Source organism: Anolis carolinensis, chromosome 5 (genome assembly GCF_035594765.1).
Source record: "Anolis carolinensis isolate JA03-04 chromosome 5, rAnoCar3.1.pri, whole genome shotgun sequence".
In the NCBI taxonomy this organism is placed as follows: Eukaryota; Metazoa; Chordata; class Lepidosauria; order Squamata; family Dactyloidae; genus Anolis; species Anolis carolinensis.
This window is the reverse complement of record NC_085845.1, coordinates 85,509,597-85,535,440: the sequence shown is the minus strand read 5'-3', so window position 1 is coordinate 85,535,440 and position 25,844 is coordinate 85,509,597. Positions and strand designations below refer to the sequence as shown.

The 25,844-nt window shown below is 37.8% G+C and overlaps 2 protein-coding genes across 3 annotated transcripts in view; one reads left to right on the top strand and one right to left on the bottom strand.

Moving 5' to 3' along the window:
* pmpcb (peptidase, mitochondrial processing subunit beta) overlaps window positions 1–2,615 on the top strand; it is a 16,148-nt gene extending 13,533 nt beyond the window's left edge. Inside the window, exons 9-13 of the mRNA XM_003221494.4 lie at window positions 55–215; window positions 1,029–1,114; window positions 1,191–1,279; window positions 2,230–2,305; window positions 2,389–2,615. Of these exons, the coding sequence (XP_003221542.1) occupies window positions 55–215; window positions 1,029–1,114; window positions 1,191–1,279; window positions 2,230–2,305; window positions 2,389–2,453 (477 nt within the window). The 3' untranslated portion in view covers window positions 2,454–2,615. The remainder of the gene's footprint in view (window positions 1–54; window positions 216–1,028; window positions 1,115–1,190; window positions 1,280–2,229; window positions 2,306–2,388) is intronic.
* On the bottom strand, window positions 2,609–25,844 carry dnajc2 (DnaJ heat shock protein family (Hsp40) member C2). Of its 2 annotated transcripts, XM_062983544.1 has the most exons (17): window positions 25,663–25,844; window positions 21,137–21,327; window positions 18,714–18,789; window positions 18,061–18,159; window positions 16,296–16,437; window positions 15,458–15,538; window positions 13,864–13,929; window positions 12,626–12,717; window positions 12,411–12,532; window positions 11,641–11,790; window positions 9,621–9,709; window positions 9,465–9,534; window positions 8,281–8,465; window positions 7,589–7,689; window positions 5,986–6,093; window positions 4,607–4,761; window positions 2,609–2,737 (listed from the first exon to the last, which is right to left on the bottom strand). In XM_062983544.1, the coding sequence occupies exons 1-17, from the start codon at window positions 25,718–25,720 to the stop codon at window positions 2,663–2,665; spliced, it is 1,860 nt and encodes a 619-aa protein (XP_062839614.1). In that variant the 5' UTR covers window positions 25,721–25,844; the 3' UTR covers window positions 2,609–2,662. The 2 variants fall into 2 exon arrangements, 1 of the variants encoding a protein (XP_062839614.1); XR_010006981.1 differs by lacking the exon at window positions 2,609–2,737 and having other exon boundaries at window positions 4,623–4,761; window positions 7,575–7,689; window positions 25,663–25,836.

The window sequence follows — 25,844 nt, the reverse complement described above, 5'->3', positions numbered from 1 at the left end:
GTTGAATGATAGTGGAAGAGACCTGTTCTAAAGTATATTTTTTAATTTTTACAGAATCTGTCCAGTAAGCTTGCTCAAGTTGCATGCCATGGCAACCTTTGCCATAGTTTCCAGTCCTTCAATACCTGTTACACGGATACTGGCCTGTGGGGAGTTTATATGGTATGTGAGGCAACCACTATAGAAGAAATGATGCACTTTGTTCAGAGAGAATGGTAAGGGAAACTCAATTAATGGGATTATATTAATGTATGAATGTCTCCTGCAACAATAAGCCATTAAGCTAGCATTGATTCTGCTCAGGAAAACTTCATTCCAAAGAAAACATTCCAGGAAACACTTACTTACTTCTTTATATTGCTGTGTACATGTCTTGAGATTGATGCAGTATTTCATCAACCATTCAAGTGCCCTTGTGCTTTGATTTTTCTAAATAGTTAAGTTACAGTTATAAAAGTGCTTGTTTGTGGATGTGATTGAAGTGCTTGTAGCCTGGTGGAAGGTCACCTTGAGCTGGTATCTGATTCTGCTTACTTCTGTGTTTTTGCAGTGGCCTTTAAGAGTAAGCAATTCAGATGTTGGGCATGTTCTCCAATGTCCTCTTTATGTGGATTGTGCAATTCCTTTGTTTCAAGATAACCTAGTAAAGGACAATAGCACTACGTAACAATTTTTTAAAAAAATCTGTTCCTGGTTTGAAAGTGTTATTTCCTGTTTCATTGTACGATACTTATCTTGAAAGCAGTTTATATCCCAGAAACATTGTTTTTTGTGGCTGCCACAAACTACATTGAATTGGCTGAGGCTCTATGAAATATTCATTGAAAAACTATCGCAAAATGTGCAGCAGAATGTCCCACAGAAACAAAGTTTTTGCAGTTTAATAAACTTTTCCTGTTTTTATGATAGAACTAATTAGGAAATGACATTTATAACCCAGGAACAAAAATTGTGGTACATTGTCTAATTGAACAAGAGTGGCAACCGGATTATTCCAATACCTTTCAACGTATCTCTTGCTCTTTCAGGATAAGGCTGTGCACTAGTGTCACTGAGGATGAAGTGGCACGAACCAGGAACCTTCTGAAAACCAACATGCTGTTACAACTGGATGGTAGGCTCTGAAGTTGTATTTTATTTACACCTTGTGTAATTGGTTTGAGTACCATGCTAAACAAATCTCATTTTAGGTTCCACTCCCATTTGTGAAGATATTGGACGACAAATGTTGTGTTACAATCGCCGCATCCCAATTCCTGAACTTGAAGCAAGAATTGAAGTAAGGAGCATAATGATTTTTGTTTCTGTGTATATTTTGCAGTTCTGTATGTATAAAGAATTTAATTTCCTGGGGCTCTCAAGTTTCACTGATGTTCACATGCCTTATGTATGAAAGTGTTTGAATACTGTTACCTTAACTCTCAAAGATAAGATTTTTAACTGGTTTTGCTTTTAGCATTTTGCATTTAACTGTCTTTTTGTACTATTTTGTATTTTGTGGTTTTAATGTTTATCTGTTTGATGATGTTGGTTATATATGCATTTTATTTTGTTTACTGTCTGTTCTTCGGGCTTGGCCCCATGTTAGCCGCCCCAAGTCTCTACGGGGACATGGAGGCGGGATAGAAAAAAAAGTATTATATTATTATAATCCTATGGTCCCAGTGAATAGGAATTTTCTCAAAAGGTGATACTCTTCATCTTGCAGGAGGCACAATCTCAGATCCTCCTTCTGCTTTTTTAAAACAAAGTTAAAAGGGAGTTTTAATTTTAAAAGTTAATTTTATTTAAAACATTCTTGTCTTCTTTGAACTTTGGGAAATGCAAATTAAGAAAAGAAACAACCAAATATTATGAAGTCCCTATCGGATGTAAATGTATGTAATTTTAGTTACATAGCCGAGGTGCTAAGAAATCTAGTTAGTAAATTGAAGATATGTATCATCTGTGTCCTGGTTCATATTGGCACCTCTTTGCTGGTGGCCCATTGTGTATTTAATCAGTTTGTAGGTTCTCCTATGTAGAAATGCCAAGGCTAGCATTGCAAAACTGCACAATCGTATTTTCTGTAGGTACAAGTCTTATACTGGTTATTATTCTTAATATGCAGACTTTCTTGGAACTAATTTTAATTTTTACTATAGAACTAGGACACATCTTGTTTTCTTGGTTTTGGATGCAATCTAATTGTTTAAGTAAGTAAAAAGTAAGAGAACTTTTATCTTTCAGGCAATTGATGCTCAGACCATTAGAGATGTCTGCACAAAATATATCTATGATAAATGCCCTGCAGTTGCTGCTGTTGGTAAGAACATAATTACTATTTAGTATTATTTTTTTAATGTGTTAGGATTTTTAGTCATTACTGTTTTGTTTTGAAAATTGCAGGGCCCCTTGAACACCTACCAGATTACAACAGACTCCGTAGCGGCATGTATTGGCTTCGTGCTTGAGGCTTTAAAGAATCTGCCAGTGTGGGAGTTGGTAAAGTTTCAGTGATGTACTAGACAACAATGAAATATGTTGCTTTCCGTTCCTACGGCTGCTGATCCTAATAGAAGGAATACTAAGAAAGAACTACAACTATTTATAAATAATAAAGACCAAGTTTTGAATTTGCATTTTATTATAAAACAAAACACTAAGATTCTTCTGCAGAAACTCATTTCTTAGTTTTACTAGCATTCACTACTTGCTCTTGGGCGGCTTTCTTTGCTTTAACCATTTCAACAAGTTCCTAAGATGAAATAGAGAGAGAAAGCTCATTATTAACACTGTAATAAAAAAGGCAGGTTTTGATTGTTGCAACTATTTCTAGGAAGGGAGTTCCTAGAAGGCACTCGTTTCCCGCAAACAAATGAGAAAGACATCTCCAGATAATCTTAAAGATCTCTCAGAGTTCACAAAGGGAGGCTTGATCTTTTAAATAACATGGCAACTGGGGTTTTATAAGTCTTCAACAGAACAGAGCCTTGGTTATCGGAATTGCAGTTATCCAACACTCTGTATTATCCAATGCCCTGGGGCTGCCCTCCCTTGCTTGCTCACCTACCCTCCCGGGTCCTGATTCTGTGCGAGCAAGGGAGGGTGAGTCACAGCAGAAGCAGATTGGCCTCCCTTTCTGTCTCCTCCGGACCCCGGCTCCCTACCCCACTCGTCCCAGCGGCAAAGGGAGCAACAGTGGCCACGTTTGCAGCCCTCCCTTGCTCACTTACCGGGGGGCGGATCCTGGTTCTGCCGCTGCTGCTGGGACCTGGCCCAGTGAGTGAGGAAGACAGCAAGGGAGGGCAGGTGAATGAGAGAGAGGGAGGGTGAGCGACAAGAGGAGCAAAAGCCTGGAAGAGGCAGCCAGGCTCCTACGTCTGCTGCTGCTGCTGCACATTTGCTACCCTCCCTTGCTCACCTGCCCTCCCTCACTCTCTCGCTCAGTCACTCACCGGACAGGGTCCTGGTTCTGCTGCTGCTGGGACCCAGCCTGGTGACTGAGTGAGAGAGTGAGGAGGGCAGGTGAGTGAGTGAGAGGGAGCATGAGCGACAAACGCGGCAGTGGGGGCAGAAGCAGGAGCCTGGAAGAGCCATGCTCCTGCTCCTGTCCCCACTGCTGCCTTTGTCACTCGCCCTTTCTCACTCACTCACCTGCCCTCCCTCACTCCCTCACCGGGCCATGACTCAGCCTGGTGAGTGAGTGAAAGAGAGCAAGGGAGAGCAGGTCAGGAGAGCAAGGGCAGCAGCGGCAGAACCAGCCAGTGAGTGAGTGGGCAAGCGAGGGAGGACAGCAAGGGTTTGCCACTGGGACCAGTGAGGTAGGGAACCAGGGCCTGGAGGAGGCAGAAAGGGAGGCCAGTGAGTGAACAATCTCTTATTCAACATTTTCACTTATGCTACATTCTGCCTGCCCATTTATGTTGGATAATTGAGATTCTACTGTATTTTGAATTGTGCCTGGAAATCGACCAATCTGCTTTATCCAGGAATTCCTGAAGATGAGAAGCTACCACCACACACACACACACGTACTTTGATCAAAAATAGAATACTGAAACACTGGCTAAAGTTACCTAATATAATAGAACCCAAGGAAGGATTTTTCAGAAGAGGTTTTCTAACAGTCCTCTTCAGTTATGTTGGAGCCCTGCCTGATTATGAGAGCCATTTATCTATGGCTTTTTTTCAATAAGCCAGGAGTAATGTCACATACGGGGTGGCTTTCACCTTTCCAACAGAATATGCTTGGTTTGTAATTTGATTTCCTTAACAAGAATGTTGAAATCCACCAGCATCACAAAAGCTGTGGAGATTTCAATGTAACCACCAAGACCAGCTCAGCTAGTTCAGGGAAGAAGGATATTGAGCATCAGGGCAGGCGCTACACCCTACAGAGTCCTCAATTGGTCATGGCTTTTATATAAACACATCCATATTCTGTAAACTGAGGGATACGGCACCTAGTCAGGGCAGTACTCTCCTGATAAGTCCATTGAAACATTATCCCCCTCTTGTTGACATTTCTCCAAAGAAATGGGTCAGTAGTCCATGATAAAAGGAGCAATCCATCTGTTTTAGACATCACTCCTAAAGTAACAAGAAGAAAACAGTGTCTTCATACCTTATACCGCTTCATACAGTCTTTTTTGGATCGACCTGGAACAGAAGCTGCTATTTTCTCCCACCTTTCAGGAGTATTTACTGGGTATGTTTTCAGAGCTTGTTCTAAGAGCTTTTGTTCTTCTGTTGTCCAAGGAGATGAATCTCCATAGGGTGCTGTGGAAATCAATACAAACCTTTAGAATTACATATTCTTAGTAGAAGGTAACTCCTTTGGATGCCTTTATTCTGAGCTGCCCAGTAGAGTCAGGATCCTTTGGCCTTCAAGATGTTACCATCTCTAATTCCTATATTCCTTTTATAATGGTATCACTGGTTGGAGACTGATAAAAATATAGCCTCAAATATCTAGCAATTCCTTACACTTGTTCTAGAATATTTTATTTCAATATCTGGACAATTTTAGAACTTCAGCTAAATGGTGTTTTATCCACATTTCCAAAAAAAACAAAAACAAAAAAAACCCACAAGTAGGATGAAATCTGTGCAGGCAGTCTCCAATTTAAAAACAAGATAGGTTCTCTAAGTTTGTTCTTGAATTGAATTTGTATGGAAGTCAGAACAGGTACATTTTAAAAGTATAACTCCAGCCATATACATACATATACAAAAGCTCTTGTAAATATACAGAAGGGTTAACTTCCCTGTGATATTTATTTTGCCGTCTGTGCCCCTGTTCAGAAGATTTCCCCTCACTTTCTCTCCCTGTGATAATTGGATTTTGAAAAAAATTAGCTTGTTGTGGAAACAAGGATTTGTAAGAAAGCTTCAGTGGAGACACCTTTTCCCCATGATAACTCTTTCAGGAATTAATTTCCCATGTGAGGTGTAGATAACTCCCACTTCCTGTTGTCTCTCTCCCGTTTTTAACTATGAGTTGTTCGTAAGTCAGATATTTGTAACTCGGGGACTGCATTACATTTTGTAGCTCTAAGAACTTGGTTCACTTACAGTGAGGAAAAAAAGTATTTTCTAGATGTGTTTTCTCATGTTGTCTCTCATAGTTGAGGTCTACCTATGATGTCAATTACAGGCCTCTCTCATCTTTTGAAGTGGGAGAACTTGTACAATTGCTACCTGACTAAATACTCCCCCCCCCCCACTGTATTTGTGGCTTCTCAAAAAAGGCCAAGACAAATTTTACATACTTCAGCCAAATGCTTGTTTTTGGCTGAGTTAATTTTACTGGGGTATGCAGACAGATGACCTCTACAAGCATCAATTGGTAGAATTTGTGACATGACTTTCAGTGTGCTAAAAGGGGAAACGGGAAGTAGACTCATGAAGTAGACACAGATAATAAGTTATGCTACAAACCTCTCAATCTCAAAGGCGGTACAATATCCTTTTGCAAATTAATAAACAGTTGTGCTTATTTACCTTCAAAACGTTCTGATGGTGTAGCATTGTCTGCCTGAGGCACGACACCATGTTCTTTTTTAAATTTATCAAAAGCTTTCTTATTTATGTCATCCTTTTGATGGGGGTCTAAAGAAAATAAGAAACCAGTTAGTTAACTCAGCTACCAACACCACATTACATTGTATTTAAGGAAGCGGAACACATCAAACATTTCTAAATAAACTGCTGTTTAAAATCAAATGTTAAGCATCCAATTGTAAAAAAAAAAAAAAAGAATATTTTTATGTTGTGAATGATGCAAGCTTGGAAATGACAAATACCTTCAACTTTCTGATTTAAAGTCAACCATTTCCTCCTTCCCCTCAATAATGACAGCAGGCTCTCATCTTACAACTTGTGGACTGCTTCCCTTTGTTTGCTAGTTATCAAGGCCCTTTAACTGTCATCAAATGCATGCCTATTTCATTCAACCATGCCCTCTAATGATGCCAGAGACTGAAATAACTAATTACACCATGCAACAGTATTTGAAAAAAAAATCTGTTACTGGTTTGAAAGTGTTACTTCCTGTTCAATTGAAAGTAGCTGTTATACTCCAGAACTTCGTATTTGTGGCTGCCACAAACTATGTTGAATTGATTGAGACTCGATGAAATATTCATTGAAAAACTGTAGCAAAATGTGCTGCAGGATGGCCCGTAAAAAGAAAGTTTTTGCAGTTTAATAATCTTTTCCTGTGTTTTTATGATAGAACCAATTAGGAAATGACATTTATAGCCCAGGAACAAAAATCATGTTACACAGTGTTATTGCAGTAGAAATGGAACAAACTGCTTGCCTTTGTGGATTCATCCCCAACAAAGTATGTGTGTATTTACCATTTGCTTCATCAAAGTCAAAAACAGTGAAATAAATAGTTTTGGGATTGGTATGCACCAACCACTCCAAGTTAGCAGCATGGTAGCTGCTTTTAACAGTGTCAATTGCTAGCACCAGTGCTGCTTAAATTTGACTACTTGTTAATTCCTTTTGTGAACAGAGGTAGCTATTTGCAAAGGTTCTTTATTTAGATCTGAAAGGTCACCAGATGGACATCATGTAATTGGTTAACATCTAGAGATGGAACTTGCAAAGTGAATAGTGGTATAATGCAATATAGTGATTATAATACTAATATTGTGCTATGCTAATAATATATTGTATGTACATATAACTTGTAAGCCACTCTGAGTTCCCTTCGGGGTGAGAAGGGCGGAATATAAATGTCGTAAATAAAAAAAAATAAAAAATAGCCCTCTTCTGAAAACCACAAAAGTATTACTACAATCATATAGTTGGAACTCGACAACACACATATAGTAAAAGACATCCTTACTAATATTCACATAACATTTCTTCAATACTTGGGATACAAAATTTTTATCACAATAACAACTAGCAGGAATCAGTGAAAGAGAAGGGTGTAAAGTGTATAGCAGTTCACATAGTAGACTCTCATCCTGGAGCAGAAAGAGATCTTAGGAGTGGCAGCCATGAAAGCGCTTATGTTTGCACAGTGGAAACTGAATTTACTAGTAAGTAAAATGTAAGCATGCAGACCATCTTACAAAGATAAAGATACCAAGTTTCTGGAGGCTCTTTGCTTTGTTGATAACATCTTTTGCTGTCCGCCTTATTCCCGTAGTAGAGTGCAAATTCATGTAATTCGCAATTACTTCCCACCTAGCAACAAAGAAAAATAAATTACTATTTTCTTGAAAGTTTGTTCCAAACATTTGCAATTAATTGTTTTAATTAATCAACTCCTCCCCATGCATCCAATAAAGAGCAAAATTATTTGTTAAAGGTGTCAGAATGATTTTTTTGGGAGTAAGCACGTTTGCCTGATAAGGCACACAACATCAATCTTTTCAAACAAGAGCTATGTGATTCTCAGTCCTTTTTACATATTTTCAAGAACTTTGAAGAAATCTTAGAAAAATAAATGGCTAAAAAAGGACCATTTGAAAACATATTGAGCTTAATGATATTGCTCAAATTTCCATTTATCAACACTCAAGAAAAGGGGGTAAAAGGTAATGGTTTATGGATGTATATAAAGTAAGTTGAATTCTATGTATTAGATGGATACCATTGCAATAAATAAAAAAACACTCAAGAAATAAAGAATATTTTGTAAAGTGAAAATGTTAAGTATTCAAATAGAAAGACTTTGATTCGCGCTGTTTAGAATATGTTCCTGCAGTTAGATACCTTTCAAAAGAAAATATTAAATCTATCCAAGACCACTGCCAGTATATACTAAATTCCTACCTTGAGTTAGTCCCAGCTGGAAAGAGGTTTACAGCTTTAATTAGTAACTGTAAGTCATCTTCTGGCCAGTTCTTACTCCCTCCAACACCTCCACTTGCTGATTTCTCAGAACTCTTTGTTGTTTGCCGCATACGAGCTTCTGCCTCTTCTTTTTCTCTTCTTATCTGTTCATTAATTTCGTGTATCTATGTGGATATAAGAACACCTGCATTTTAGTCCCGCAGACATAATTCTTAATTCTACCATGAATTAAGAGCACTGTCACAAGTTTGATGGGTTTACTTTCTTTCCATTGTCACTAATGGAAGCCCAAGGAAGTACTGAAGTACTGAGAACCAATTTTTTAAAAGGTAGCAGTTGCAAAGGCAAATTCCTCTTATAACTGTGATATGCTTCATTTTCTAATGTCTTACAGTGATGAAAATATTTTCTCTCCCCTGCTCATTTTGGGAAAACAACCCTACTGCACGTAGTAGGTTTGCCAATTTTGATGAAGAAGTTCTTAGCCCAAGGATGAAAAAAGTATTTTACAAGTAATTTGTGAAGCCAGAGTTTCATCTTGCATATGCCACACACAATACAACTTCAGAAAAAGGAGAAAATTGTCAGACTCGGAACTGAAGTTGTTTACTCGGTTCAGTTGTCTAATACAGTATAATCCCCATATCCATGGTTTTATTTATCCACATCCAACAAAACATTTTCTAGGTACTCCAATATGACTCCATGATTGATATTCTTGGACTGGGTGTTTCCCAATCCAATAGTATTTGCTACTATCTGCAGATTTGTGTATCCGCATGAAGTCCTGGAATATATCTCCTGTAGATAGAGGGATCATACTGTACAACAAACAATCCCTTCAGTTGTTTCTGACACACTGCCCTCAGCTGATGATAATTTTTCTGGGATGTTGAACTCCACCATCTATCTTGATATAGGAGTGCTTTCACAAAACTTATTCTCTAAATTCAGGGATTTCAAATTCTTATTACAAGTAATAATATCTAATTTTCTCCTGCATACAATGAAGTAGGTATTATTAATTTGTGCCAACAGTTCTTTTTAGATATGCAATTCTGCAGGGCAATTTGTTTCTAATTTGACGTAACATATTTTCCACAGGCACAACCAATTTCTTTGCTATGTGAGTCACTCTTACAGGACAAAAGATCAATAATTACCTGTTTTTCTACAGCAGCCCTTCCTTCTTCCCTTGTTGTAGATGTAAGTGCTTCATTCAAGCACTGCAGACTAAAAATAAATTATTGAGCAACATTTCAGATCTAGTAGGAAGCTGAAGGTCAAAAAAGCATAAAGCATAAGCAAGGAGTGCATACCTTGTCAATTCTAGGCGATCACAAAGCTTTTCTACTTCTTCCATCATCTTAACGCTTTCTGCCTCATTGTCAGAAAAGTAATTCCAGTTCTGAAAGCAGATCACCATATACCTTATTTTCAGACTGAATTCAAAATGAACACAGTCCGTAAGTGAAGTATTTGATTGGAACATTATGGCTGTGGGTAATATTTCATCATTTAACATCATACCTTTCACTGACAATATGACTTGAAAAAAAATCACTTCAGAACTTGTGACATATATTGACAACATTGGTGCCCAAAGCTTGATTAAATCTTTTGAAAACTGCAAACCTTTTTACATTATGCTATGTTGGAAATGATTACTTTTGGAATTCAAATGCCTAGTTTCTAAAAGCAGTCTTCTTAATACTTCTAATTAGATGAATGATAGTATTTCTTCAATTGTAAGACACCATTGATTGTAAGATGCACTCTAATTTCAGTACAGTAGAGTCTCACTTATCCAACATAAATGGGCCGGCAGAACGTTGGATAAGCGAATATGTTGGATAATAAGGAGAGATTAAGGAAAAGCCTATTAAACATCAAATTAGATTATGATTTTACAAATTAAGCACCAAAGCATCATGTTTTACAACAAATTTGACAGAAAAAGTAGTTCAATACGCAGTAATGTTATGTTGTAATTACTATATTTACGAATTTAGCACCAAAATATCATGATATATTGAAAACATTGACTACAAAAATGGCTTGGATAATCCAGAAGCTTGGATAAGCGAGGCTTGGATAAGTGAGACTCTACTGTATTTCCAAGCTTTCTTGTGAGTGGATTGCATCATAGGGATCTGCAGACCAGGACAGTAGTACCTATTTAAAACACATAACATCCTTTATGTATCTTTTAACTAATATATATATACAATATGTACAATGGAAAGCTTTGATTTCAAAGCTCCCACCTATTCTTACTTTGCTTATTTGTACCATGCCACCTACATCATGGGTGTAAAACCCCAGTGGGTCAGAAAGGCCAATTTCAATTCCTCGGATTGGGTTGCATCCTCTCTTGCTACCATGCACACCTATTAACAACAACAACAACCAGCCAACCAGAATCTATTATGCTATTCCTGGTAACAAAAGGGAACTTTGTCTTTGCCTCAGTTTGTCAGAAAAAAAGAAAGAGGTATTTTTAGAATCCACAAATAATGACATCTTGAAAGAGCATAGGCAAGAAAGCATATAGATGTTATGCCCTTCTGCATCTTAATTATTCTAATCTAGACAGCATGTTTATTCACTACAGACTCTTTTGTCAAGTAAATCAAAATTATCACAAGTTCCTTTTAGCCAGGATCTGTACATTGTTTTAGAAAGTTATTCCAACTGGAAAGTGAAAAACACAATGTCAATTTACTCAGCATGAGGATTACATTTATTTATATTCTGCTCTCCTCCCCCACAACACACAATTGGGAAACAAAGCGGCTAACATATTTTAAAAATTCAATTAAAATATATAACAGGTAAATATTAAATAGAATTAACGCTCTGCAGGATGTCTCTGGCCATTGGCCAAGCAAGGATTTGGTTTGTAGCACCTGGCTCATGTTATTACAGACTCACGTTGGCACGGGAAGGATTGTTTTGGTTCTTTCCAGTTTCAGAGCTTCTAGAATAGCAGATATCCGCAAACACATACCTTACCCTCAAAATGTAACTTTCTCTAACATAGTGATTCTCTAAATCTGTTCAGAATATACTATATTAGAAAAAAAACACAACAGATTCCAGTTCATTTGATTAATGTAGTTCAGAGTTATGGTACTCTCGATATTCCTTAAGTCTCTGTTCAATATTGTGTATTCTATACGTAGGTATGATTATGTAGTATTTTAAGTGAGAACAATAAAATATAAATTAGTTCCAACCCATGTTCCTACTAAAAGATTAAGATCTTTGTGGACCAATATTTTAGGAGTTGACAGTCAGAATGCTCACAAATTCTGAACAAAAGCAATAGTTACATACCTTGCAGGTTGTCCGTAGTTTTTGCCTTTCCTTTTTAATCGCTTTCTTCTGAATATCTTTCTCCTTTTTCATCAGCAGTGCTTGCTGTCTGATTTCTTCTTCTTCTTTCTCCTTGACTATCCGTGCTGCTTCGATTTCTGCTTGCCTTTGCTGAGATAGAAGACAATTCTAGAATCATTTCATGTCAAATCTTTGTCAAGTCAAGCAATTTGTTACAGCCTTTACCAACCAAATGGGGATGTCTGTTGTAAAAATATGAGTCCACAAAACTTTAGATTCCCTAGCTAGCAAACTAAAGAAGCAAATGTATTTATCAAAGGTTTCTAGACCACATATCAAAGTAATTTAATGGTCTAAGCTTTATTTTATGCTGTCAATATTTTCGATGAAGCTATAAGGTATCCAATAATTTATAGGATTTCCTAAAATCTTTAACCACAGTAGTATTTATTTAAGTAATTGCTTATGCCTCAAATTTCTATACAAATCAAGCAGATTTAAAAGGGAACTCTGCATTTAGTAATGCATTTGACATATAAATATATGTTTTAAATCTAGGGTACTGGAGCTTCCACTTCCTGGCAGTTTCCTATACCTCAGTCACACCTTCTAAAAAGTAACACATTACAAGTAGCAGCATCACTTTTAACAGATTAGTCTAGAGCTCTAGCCAAATTTGGATGTGCTCTGTTGTGCAGTTTATAGAACAAAAGATGAGAGAATTTTATAAGCATTTTATATAATTTATAGACATATAATTTGAAACTTACTCTCTCTCTTTCCTCCTGCTCTTTTCGTTTTGCTTCTACCTTTGCTTTCTTTTCTGCTTCTTTCTTGGCTTTTTCTTCTTCCTTGAATTTCTTTATTCTGGGATCACAACTGTATGCAGTATCTAAGACAAAAAAAGAAAAGGTCTAGGCAGAGGACATACAAAGGCTAACATTTAATGAGGCCATTTCCTTGAAAAAGCCAAGTCCACACTTACCAACTAACGTCCTTATTCTGTTCATCTCCTCCTTTTTTCTCAATGCTCGAGCTGCTCTGTTCTGTTTTTCAATCCACCTCCTCTCATCTCGACTGCAAAGAGAGGTGAAAAATATCGAAAATAATTGTAAGCTCAGTATAACATTATGTCTAGAAGCACTGAAAGATCAACAGGACATCTGTAGGACACAACCGAAATCCTTGCATATTATGAAATTCAATACTATTTCCAACAAGTATCTTAGTATATAGATTTTTCATTTTTGTAATAAAAAATGAGTGAACTGCTAGGTAACTCTTATATTTACTACACCGTCCCACTGAAGTTGAGAAAAGTGAAGTCTTTTGACTACATTCCCCATTACAGTCTTGCACACAAATATTTGCATACTCGGATACCTACTTGCTACTTAATTCCCCAAAAACATGTACTCTCCCCTTCATAGAACTTTGTGCACAAACATATAACATTCTTACTGCTTTCCTCCCTTTAATCCTATTCTCTTCATGGATATGCTTTTGCTAAAATCATACAGCTTATCAAACAACTATTTGTTACATTAATAATTTTTCCACATACATTAGAAAGGAAAGACAAGTGTCTTGGGTATTTTTTAAAAGCTATGACAATACTGAGAATCTGGTTAAAATAACAACAGAATTGTTTTTTTCCTGCTCCCAGCAGTTAACTCTGCCATAATGTAATAAAATTACATGGAAATTTTACATTATATTGTTTTGACCTCGTTTCAGCCAGTATTCCTGGGTTGGGACCAATTACCATTAATATTAGCACATTCACATACACTAAAGTATCGGGGGTTGGGGCAATACATATCATTCCACACAACTGGTCACTCTGGACTACAATGTTATTGAATATTTAATAGTGCAATTCTGTGCAGGTTTGTTTTCACTGATTTCAAATAGATTTACTTTGAGTTAAGGCTGTAATCCTATAAACCAGTGGTTTTCAACCTGAGGTCCCCAGATGTTTCTGGCCTACAACTCCCAGAAATCCCAGCCAGTTTACCAGCTGTTAGGATTTCTGGGAATTGAAGGCCAAAAAAACATCTAGGGACCCCAGGTTGAGAACCACTGCTATAGACCTTGATACAGGATTAAGTATGGGCTTCACTTCTGAGTACTCATGTATGGGATTGTATTTCTGAATCATTTGTAATTTGGTGCTTTTTGGAGTATTATTTATATTTTCACTTGACCCTTTTTTTTACATACCATTCTGCCTTTTCTTTTTCTTCTTCGTCTAAGTAGGAAAACTCCCGCCAAGAATCAAAATTGTACCTAATATATAACATCAGGAGAGAAAAGTAACACCATGTTGATGTTGAATAAAATGTTGGAAATACTGCACATTTCTTAGTATGGTTTAAAATCCTTCATAGCTACATTTTAAATGTAAGTGTTAAGTAGCGATTCTGCTGTTAGTTATCAACACATGCAATTTCTTTAATTTATGATAATATAAATTAGAATGCAAATTAATATTTAGATTTGTAGATCATTCCAGACAGGAAACAACTAGAGCCAGCTAACACCTCCAAACAAAGGATTCCCCCTGGGAGGAAGCAGCCAGGCTTTGAAGCTGCAAGGTCATTAAATGCTAATTAAGGTGACTAATTGTAGCATTCATACTTGCCTCAAACAAACGAGAGTTCTTTCTCCCACCCTGGACATTATTCCACAAGTGTTGACCCTTGTAGTATGCAGCTCTCATACAAAATCAACCCATTTCACTCTAGTCTATCTATGTGTACAATAAAAGTCAATATAAATATGTATGTATCTGTAAGTGTGGAGGTAACATACTTCTACCTAAATGCCTCCATATAATATGGTAATCTTAGTGCTGAGCCAAAGCAAAAGGGGAAGCTGCCTCAGGAACAGTTGGAGCTCCTATTTGAGGGATGTCATCTCTAATTTAATGGACACTGCTCAATGCTTTGTGAAGCTGGGACTTGTAGTTTGGAGAGGCATCAGCATTCTAAGGCAGAGAATGTTCAAGACCTTGTAAAATTACATTATGTCATACGATTGAGTCAGGGCAGTTAAAGTGGATTCATTCTACAGCATAGATGCAACCCAAGGTTTTCTTTTTCATTGCTGGAAGCTTTGGCGTTCTAACACCTCTTTTAAAAAAAAAGAATACTAGGCATGCAGCCACTGTAATGCACTCTTTTTTTGGCCAAATGAGAAAGAGTACACTTTTTGCGACTGCACATTACATTCACCAGCAAATACTCTCTTTTTTGGATTCAGGGTGTTGAAAATAGAGGTGCGCATTAGATTCGATGGCATATTTGACTCGGTTAGTTAGATTTGCACACTGATATTATGACACTATTATTTTCACTGTTTGGGACTATTAATTGTGCTATTTCAAAACCCTCTGGCTTTCTCTTAAAATAGACTGTAACAGATACATGTAAGTCGAATGTCTGTAGCATAATAGCTTCATATTGATGACTTGTGCATTAGAGGAAGCATTTTTTATTTTTAGTGTCAAGAAAAAGACATGACTGCAACATAGTATCTTGCTATTCTTTCATGAGGTGGCTACAAACGGACAGCTCTAGGTTATGTGACTAATGTGCACCCTATTTTGGGAAGGTAATTTAGCTAAAAGAGGTGAGCATTAGATTCTAGTAAATACAGTAATTCTTTAAAGAGTTACATGAGTTCGCATGCTTTCATGTTTACTGATGCCTTTAAAATTAAAGTTTTATGTTTTATCCAGAAATGTTCCAATGCCATTTTTACTCACCTCAACATGCAATTTTAAAGAAAAATAAAAAAAAGTCTGTCCACTCACCAAAACGAATAAAATGCATCCACCTCTTCAAAGGACGAGTTCATATCTCCAAGCTTAGGCACATTTTTCTTATTTGACCACCTGTGGCAATTACAGGGTACATAGCCTCAATTCATGGTTAGAGGAAAAACTAACAGATATTCTGTAGGTCCTACTGTGATGGCATATGGTAGCAACAGTAGACTACAAATAGTAAACATGATCAACAAAACTCTGAAGTGACATCTCTTTAAGTTGAAGTCAAACATCATTTTGATGCAGCATGCCTTGACAAGATTAGAAAAAAAATCACTGAAATTCAACCATTAGTGGATTTCTACCTGAGAGTATTTGGGCTCAATTTTGGGTGTAGACATGTGGCCCTCCAGCCCAGGGCTTCTTAAACATTTGGCCTAAGAAATGTTTACATGACCCTGTGAATAAAATAGCTATAAAAACCAGGCATTTATCGATAATAAACCAGTATTTTCAAGGCTTGATAAATCAACTTATTTTCCTTTTTATGAAGTACAGCTGAAGCATTTGCTGAGAGTCCACTGTAAATACTGTGTGATCTTGCTAACAGCTACTAGGTGGCGATAAGAAATCTTTTACTGTTGCCAATTTTTCAGGACCTCAAAATTGAGCTAAGGGGACCCTATTACTTGTGGTCAAGACTCAGTTTAAGAAGCCCTCTAGGCTTCCACAATGGCCCACATGGCCTCATCTAATTGCCACTGCAGCATTTCATTGACCTAAAGCAGCTGTTCAGGTTCTCCATATGAATACACATCTAACATGCAGATGCAGTGATAGTAATTTGCAGTGGGGAAAGGCAAAGGCCTAGAACATAGCTTACCTGGCATTCCTTTCAAAAACTGATGAAAAAACTTCAAAGAAGTTTTCTTTTCCTTCACTTTTAGAAGGAACAGTATTATCAAAAGTAGGATCTATACTGTTAAATGCCCGTCTCTTTAAAGGATCAGATAAAATTTCATATGCTGAAAAATAAAAAAAACATGGCCACAAGTTACAAGTGCTGCAAAATTTTAAATAATCTGTTCATTAATCACTAAGAAATCAAAGGCAGTTTTATATTGGAGGTCAATAACTCTGACATACTTAAGAGTAAATTATAAACAAAATTAATTCTATGGTGATAGCACTGGCCAACAAACATATATTTTGGTGCCTCAAATTTTAGCCCTGTTTCTGGCTGCCGATAAACTGACGGGCCCAATACAAGGTGCAGGTTTTGACCTATAAAGCCCTATATGGCTCAGGCCCTACCTATCTCCGTGATCGCATCTCCCCCATGAGCCAGTGCGGACCTTGAGATCATCTGGGGAGGCTCTTATCGCACTCCCACCACCATCTCAAGTGCGGCTGGTGGGGACGAGGGAACGAGCCTTCTCGGCAGTGGCCCCCCGGCTCTGGAATGCATTGCCAAAAGAAATCAGGCAATCCCCTACATTATCCAATTTCCGTAAGGAACTAAAGACCTAGTGGTGTCGGCAGGTTTTTCAGTAATTACATTGGAATACCGCCGATTTCTGGGTCTGAATATATTGCACAAGAATTCTCTAACTTAAAATGATACATTTTAATATATTGGGTTTATGGTTCCCGTCCCCTTGATCAGGTCATGTAAGTGTTATTTATTTCTATAATTGTATTTTTACTTTCTTAATAATGTGTTATTATGTTTGTTATGTAATGTTTGTGTTGTTTTTATGATTGGAAACCACCCTGAGTCCCATCCGGGAGATATAGTTTTTATTATTATTATTATTATTTGACCTGCTGATTCCTTTAAAAATGGCACCAGTTTCCCCCCATCAGCTCTGGTTTTTAAGATACTGAACATATACCATATATTCTACTCATCCATAAAAAATCAGGATAAATTAATGTAGTGTTTAAATTAATATCGTTTAAGCATGAAAGAAACATATTAAACATTTAAAAAAACGTTTACTACCGATACATGAAAAACCACTTATTGCATTCCAGAAGCACAGATTTATGATGCAAATGTTTCATTATACATGGAACCATATCTAAGAAACTATAGCTGATGTGATCTATACCAGTGGTCCCCAGGGGTTTTGGCCTACAACTCCCAGAAATCCCAGTCAGTTTACCAGCTGTTACGATTTCTGGGAGTTGAAGACCAAAACATCTGGGGATCCACAGGCTGAGAACCAATGAGCTATACAATGTAATTTTCTGAATTAACCCCTCAAACAGCCATAGGAACAAGCCTAAAAATCAAGACACCGAGAATTTTTTTTGGGGGGGGGGGGGGGGACACACTGTAAACTATGATCACAAATAAGCAGAGCTGTTAAAAGCAGATCTGTTTTTTGAAGTAAAGCATCTGGAAGACTATTAATTTCACCCCAAATATAATAACTCTACATATATTGAATGTCTGGCTAAACACAGAAGGTTGGAAATCAGATTTATTTCAGTGCTGTTTATAATGGATGTGGCATATATTGATACAAATTATTACTACTTACACACTGCATTAATGAATATGGTGCATTACTTCGTATCACACTACGGAAACACTATACTTTTTTTTAGATTCAAAACATTTGTTAAGTAATAATTTTTACCTTTTGTTATACAAGTAAAGTAGTCATTGTCACCTTCACCTATCTGTTCCCCTGCTGCTTTTCGCTTGTCTGGATGGTGTTTCAAAACCATGGCTTTATCTATGGATTTTTCAAAAAAGCAGGTTTAGGTGCTACTCAGTTCAACAGTTATTTTCAAGGAAAAAACACACATAATAAGCACATATAAACCTGTCCCTAATAAAGTAAATAAAAATATGCATCACTTAAACATTATATGTATTTTATTATAGTAAAACAACATAGTTGCAAAGTTCCGCTATTATTATTTGTATCCTGTTTTTTATCTCTAAAAATGAGAATGGAAGCGACTCACAATAAAACTAATACAATACAATCAAAACCGTAAAATATACAAACATTAAAATTAAATTAATTAAACATGGACATTGTATGCCACTACTGTCCCATCATGCACATTTTGTAACATTCTTAATCAATAATATTCCAATATTGATTTAAATTAAACACTGATATCAGATACCATAAACTGGGGGCATAAACCGATAGATGTCCCATTAAGTCAATTGTTCCTCTTTTGTAGAGAAATGACATTATTAAAAGTAATATGCTACTGTTTATAAAACCTTAGTTGCTGATATTTCTAATATTGGAAACTGATGGGAAGTACTTACGAGCTGCTTTGATTTGTTTCTGAGATGCCTTGTATCGTATATGTCCCAGTCCAAGAACAGCATAGTGATCCTGATTCTGAGAGAGAAGTCCACATTTTAATAATGATCAGAAATGAATCAAAATTGTTCAAGTGATGAAGTAAGCTACTATTGACACTCATTCTCACTGGCAACCAGCCTTCTTGCCGCTAAATCTACTTACTGCCTTTCTCTTATTCTTGCAACTTTTTTCTTCTCTCACTTCAGGCTTTAAAATGCTACAGCAGATTCTCAGTTGCAGCCACCCAACTGGCTGCTGCAACTGGGGTTTGGTAGGTGCTAGATAAATGTTTCTGATTGCTTGAGTGTTACTATGAATGCTATACCCCATACTATACCATACCATGAAATTAACTCTGTATAGACTTAATATTACTGTTGAAATACAGTAATTGAAAGCAAATGAAAACAAACATAACTTAATGTAACAGTTTTACCATTTTATAAAGAAAGCTTTCTAAATATTTACATGATTATTTATTCTATTGTTTGCCAGTTGCCTGAGTTCCTGTTAACCGAGAGTCCACTGTATTTCTTTTTTCAGATCCCTAACTATATTCAAGATATGGAGAGGGAGAAGGAAGAAGACAAAACCATTGTGCACGTCTGATAAGATTGAACTATGACAGTACAAGAATTAGGACAGCTTTTTCCAGACTATAACTTTACAGATGTTTGGATTGCAAGGGTCATCTTACAACCATTGCTTGTTCTGTCGGGAGCAGGAGGGTACTGTAGTGCAAAGCATTTGGCACAATTCACGGCTATATTAGGGGAAAGGCAAGTGAACACAGCAGCAGTAACACTAAATGTATGTATTCTGCACAAGGCACAATAGAAGTAGCACTACTACTGCCTACTACTGGAACGTGAGGATAGCTATTCAACACATTCCCTATTGCTACTATTGGCTCATTTGAAAACTACAGAAGTATTGTGGCACCATAGGCTCTATCTACACTGACCATTTAATGCAGTCTGAAGCTGGCTTCAAACTGTGGTGGCTAGACAACCAACACCCAAGAAAGTGTGAAAAAAGCCCATAATGTGCATCACTGCTCTGTTGTTTGTATAATCACCACCAGGACCATAGCCAGAAAAAAAAATTGGGGGGGGGGGGGGGGAGAGATTAACATTTTAAGCGAATCATGAAGACTAATTCCATAATGCAAAATAATTTAGAAATCAGGCTCCATCGATAAATGTCAGTGAACACTCAAGACAGATAAACTTCAGTGGACACTCATGGGGATTTGGTTAATCAGTTAAAATTCATGAGTAAACCAGGTTTTTTTAAACCTGAAAAAGATTGAGGGGGTGAACCCCTAACCACCCCAACCACCCCCTGCTACAACCCTGATCACCACCCAGTCCTCAAACTGGTTCCAGGATTTCCGACATAATCATCTGCACAGTGAAACCACTTTCTTCAATACAGATTTCAAATTGCACTAAATGATAAGTGTAGATGGAGCCATAAATAACTAAAACATTATGGAAGAAGCTTTTGAGAAATGTAAAGGAGTTTTTTTTATTTTCATTAGATCCATTGTCACTGGAATTGTTAAATTGGTATGAGTCAACAGAAAAATAACAATTTTATACGTACAACTCTACACCAACATGAGAAAATGAAATAGTACACATTTTTGAGGAGAACTTGTTTTGACAGTGAGTATTACAGTATTAGCTGATTCATAAATAAATACAAGGAGTGGGGTTTATTCATAGATAAAAATGGGTAACAGAATACATTCAGTTTCCCTAAGTCAAAAACAATAAAATAAATTAAAATGCTTCTTTCAATATGAACATTAACTTGATTTTATAATGTAACACAAAATATTTAATTTTGAATTTAGGTAAAGGTTTCCCCTGACGTTAAGTCCAGTCATGTCCAACTCTGGGGGTTGGTGCTCATCTCCATTTCTAAGCCAAAGAGCTGGTGTTGTCCATAGACACCTCCAAGATCATGTAGCCGGCATGACTGCATGGAGCGCCGTTACCTTCCCGCCAGAGCGGTACCTCTTGATCTACTCACATTTGCATGTTTTCGAACTACTAGGTTGGCAGAAGCTGGGGCTAACAGAGGGGGCTCATTCTGCTCCCCGGATTCGAACCTGTGACCTTTTGGTCTGCAAGTTCAGTAGCTCAGCGCTTTAACACACTGTGCCACCGGCGGCCCCGAATTTTGAATTTAGCAGCCCAAAATGTTTTCAAATGCTCACAGCTCAGGAGGCCGCTCTTTTCAAAACATTCTATAAGATCAAGTCACACAAGGAATAAAAAGTAATTTTTGCCAATTCTTACGGCAGAATTTGAATAGAAGAGTAATATCCATAGGAAACTATAGAACTTATAATTGTGAACATTAGAGGAAGTACCTTCCAGTCCTTTGGATCAAGTGTTTTTAACATGGGAAACTCTTCCAACTGTAATTCTTCATCTCCTGACTCCTCAGAGAGCTCTTTCTCATCTTCTAGTTCCTGGAAAGAGGCAGAAACATGTATGTTTCTCCTCTTAATAAATGCTTCAAACCATCTTCCCACAGGCTCAACTTGGCAAAGGACAGAAGCTGTGAATGAAAGCATAAGAGAAGCTTAGGAAATATCTTCATTAAGACTTGCATTTCCCAGTTCATCTCATCCCAACATCAGAAGCTACATGCATTTATTTATTTAGCAAAAACATATAAACAACTTTTGCACCATTACTGTACCATCTGCATTAATAAATACAAATATATCTTGCCCCATCTATGGACTGTTTAGTAATTCCTATATAAATAAGAAATTCACAAACTTTTCTCATACAGTATATAAGCAAATTTCTACTGTAAATGGTTGAATTCATGGTTGAAGAATTCAAAAACATTGCTGTATTACCCCTGCAATATCAATATGCAAAGGAATTTCATAGCACTGAAATAATTTGATAGAAGTTTTCGTAAACTCAGGCAGTATCTGTACGAGAGAATTACAGAAGCTTGACACACTGACTACCATAACTCAATGCTATGGAATTCTGGGATTTGTAGTTGTGTAAGGAATTTACACTTCTCTGTCAGAGAGTTTACAGTGCCACAACAAACTACACATCCAAGGATTCCACAGAATAGTGTCATGGTTGCTAAAGTGGAGTCAAACTTCTATAAATGTACAATATGGGTGGCCTCAAAGGTCCCTTTTACAGAGCTGTATAAAATCCAGGTTATCTGTTTTGAACTGGATTATATGACAGTGTGGACTCAGATAATCTAATCCAACCCAGATAATGTGGATTATCTGCTTTGATATTCTGGATTATATGGCAGTGTAGAAGGGCCCTAACTCTGTTTCCTCAGATGTACGTTTACTTGGGACTGCACCAAAACAGAAATAGATGAACACTGAGTCACAATACATGCCTGACTTTCATAAATCAAAATAATTGTGACTACCATAACATTGACTCCTTTTTATCTAAATAATCCTCTGTCTGTTTGTGTATCACTTGAAAATGGATTAGAAGATGTTAAACAACTTGGAGGGTATATTTAAATGGTCTAATTTATAATGTGGGTCATGTGGTATATACGAAACGCATTTTAAGAGGCTGGGAGGTTCCGTTTGTGAGATCCTATTACTGTATATGCTTAGGTACTTGCAGCCTATATGAGGCATATGAAATCCACTTTGGGGAGGCCTTGTTGGGCACCACAATTATTTTTATTCATACATTGTATGTGTTTGGTGGCCAGTCAGGGCAATTGAAACAGATGCACAAGCAAGGCACCATTGAGCATTTGAAGAAATAGGCAGTTACTTCGCTGTTATCCTCCAGAGCAGATGGAACTGATTAATCATTAGCAGCAGGTAATGATTTCCTTTAGCAACTGGGTATTACAACTAGGAAATGAATACATCTCACATCCTGGCAATACTTAGCCATACCCTTGACCAAGACCTCAGGTCACTTTATCTATTAATTGAAGTAATATGATTTGAGCCCCAAACATTTCCCTACAGAAGATTCATGCTGTCCCTTTCCAGCCAGGAACATAAAGGGCAAGTATACTGGATCAGGTACCATTAGTGGCACTAAAGTAGTGCTAGCAATCAACTAAACTGCTTATTCTCAATGACTTCTACCAAAGCTACATATTACTACCATTATATTTATAAAATTATTTCAAATTATAGTAACTAAAATTGCTATCAAATTGCTATCCACAGTCAGGGTGCTTATAAGTACATTCATTCAGCCCAATAAGTTGCTACATTTCTATAAAAAAACCTTGGTGACATATGAAAGAACACCTTTAAGGTGCACTGAAACCCTACAGTTAATCCCATTTTGGGCTTTAATTATTATAATTATTACATATATCTACCACACTTTTTTCTCAGAGTTGGGAAGCAAAGTGGGTCACAATTTAAAACCAAAACAATGAAAAACTAACAATAATAAAACAGGATTCTATTAGTTATAATCACTGAAACAAATCGGTTTAAATACAACTATAAGAAAACTGTTAGAACGGTTCAAATAGAACTGAGCCTGAACTTCTAAGGTACTAGCGAATCCCCTTCTCTACTGTACAACAGGATCAGCCCCTCCTGAAATGTAGGAGGAAAACCTGTAGCCTGCAACTCCCATCCAGGCTGGCTAGCAAGATCAGATGTGGAAGATGATAGGAGCTTCAGTCCACAAGTTATCCTCTCCCTTGCAGGAAGAAAGCTAAGCAGCAAAGATAGGGAACCCGGATGGGGATCCCTTAATGTGTTTTTCATTACAGGCAGTCCCTGAGTTGCAAGCATCTGGCTTACAAATGACTCATGGTTAAAAACTGGGCAAAGACAACAGGAAGTGAGAGAAATCTAACCCTAGGAAAGGAAATTCACACGTGAAAGAGTTATCATTTTTTTTCGTGTCAGGAGCGACTTGCGAAACTGCTTATTATCATGAAGGAATGGGGTCCCCACTGACGGTTTTCTCACCAACCCTTATTTCCACAAGAAGCCAATTGAATCCTCTTGGGGAAGATGGGGTGGAATATAAATAAAGTGTTATTGTTATTATTATTATTCAAAATCCAATTCTCACAGGGAAAGAAAGTGAGGGGAAATCTTCTGAACAGAGGAACAGACAATAAAAAAATTACAGGGGTGTTAACCTTTCCCTATGCTATCCAAAACCTATATATACACACACATATACTGTACATATCCTATCCTATCCGATTTGTTGTCAATCCACTCCTTTGGACTTCACGCAAATCTACCATTTGCCAAAATATACAATCTGACCTGGTGCTTTTCTTTTCCATTTCTGACCAAATAGCTTAACCATTTGTTCATCCCATTGATGGGACACACACACAAACATGGCTGGAGTTACTAAAAATGTACCTGTTCTGACTTACAAATTCCCTTAAGAACAAAACTTATAGAACCTATCTTGTTCATAACATGGGGACTGCCTGTAGACTGAATCTCTCTCCTCCTACATGGCTTGATGGATCTGGACCAAACGTGGCAAACATACCCCTTATTCTCTCGCTGAAAGTAATGGAGGGGTTTGAACTAAAAACAAACACAACCCATTCTGGTCTGGAGCTGTGGGAAAGAAAAGGAATGAAGTGGATTGGCTGTGGCTAGGTTAGATGGCCCTCTGGGAAAGCAAAAAGCAGATTGCCTGTTCTTAGGTGAAGTGTGTGTGAGAGGGGAAGGAAGGAGAAAGAGAAAAAGGAGGGGGAAAGGCAGGAAGGAAGAGAAAGGAAAACGTTATGAGGGGGAGGGAAGAAAGAAAGGACAAAAGAAGAGAAAGAAGAAAGAAAAAGTGAAGAGAAAAGGAGGAAAAGAAAGGAGAAGGAAGGGAAGAAAGAAACAGAAGAGGAGGGAAGAGAAGAAAGAAAGGATGAAGGAAGAGAAGGAAGAAAAAAGAAGCAAAGAGAAAAGGGGGAAGAAAGGAGAAGGGAAGAAAGAATGAAGGAACCAAGGGAAAGAAAAAGGAAAGAAAGAAACAGAAGAGGAGGGAAGAGAAGGAAGGGAAGGAAGAAAGGACAAAGAAAGAGAAGGAAGAAAGAAAAAGCTAAGAAGAGGGGGAAAGAAAGGAGAAGGAAGGGAAGAAAGAAAGGATGAAAGAATCAAGGGAAGAAAGAGAAGCGAAGAGAAGGAAAGAAATGAAGGAAGGAGGAAGAGAAGGAAGAAAAAAACGAAAAGATACAGGCGAAACGTCAGGAAAGAATGCTTCTGGAACATTATTTATTTATTTATTTACTACATTTATATCCCACTCTTCTCACCCTGAAGGGGACTCAGAGCGGCTTACAAAGCAAATGTACATACAATATATTATTATCATAGCATAATGTAAGCATTAAATTACTATATTGTAATACAGTAGAGTCTCACTTATCCAACATAAACGGGCCGGCAGAACATTGGATAAGCAAAAATGTTGGATAATAAGGAGGGATTAAGAAAAAAGCCTATTAATCATAAAATTACATTATGGTTTTACAAATTTAGCACCATAGAGCCCGAAAAACTCACAGGAACCCAGTGATTCCGGCGATGAAAGCCTTCGACAGCAAAATGAGAAGAGGAAGGAGGGATGAGGAAGGACGGAAAGAAAGAGGGGGAAAGGTGTATGGGAGGAAGAAAGGCAGAAGAAAGCGAGGGGGTACGAGGTGCCTGAGGGGCAGGGAGGAAAGAAGGAGCCACAAAACACATGCAACCCCGGGCGTGTCCCTGAGTATAAATACAATATGAACAAGAACAGCTCTTCCTCGCAGGCCGGGGTCCAAAGGCGGCCTCAGGGCTGTTCTGAGGAGCCAAGGGCAACCCAAGCGGAGGCTGAGGAGGGAAAGGAGGGCGCCCAGGCGGGCCCTCGTCTGCGAGGGAAAGGGGGCCGAGGAGACACGTACCGGCGGACAAGGCCTTGGCGACCACGGTGCCCTGTCCCTCCGGCGCCTCGCGCAGCATCTTGACGGACCGCCTTATCCGCAGCTGGTTCGCTCGCGCTTTCCCGGCCTTTTCCGGCGGTCGCCAGGCACCGGCGCGTGGGAGGCCCCGGCAAAGGCTTCCGGGGCACGAGGGCACCGCCGCT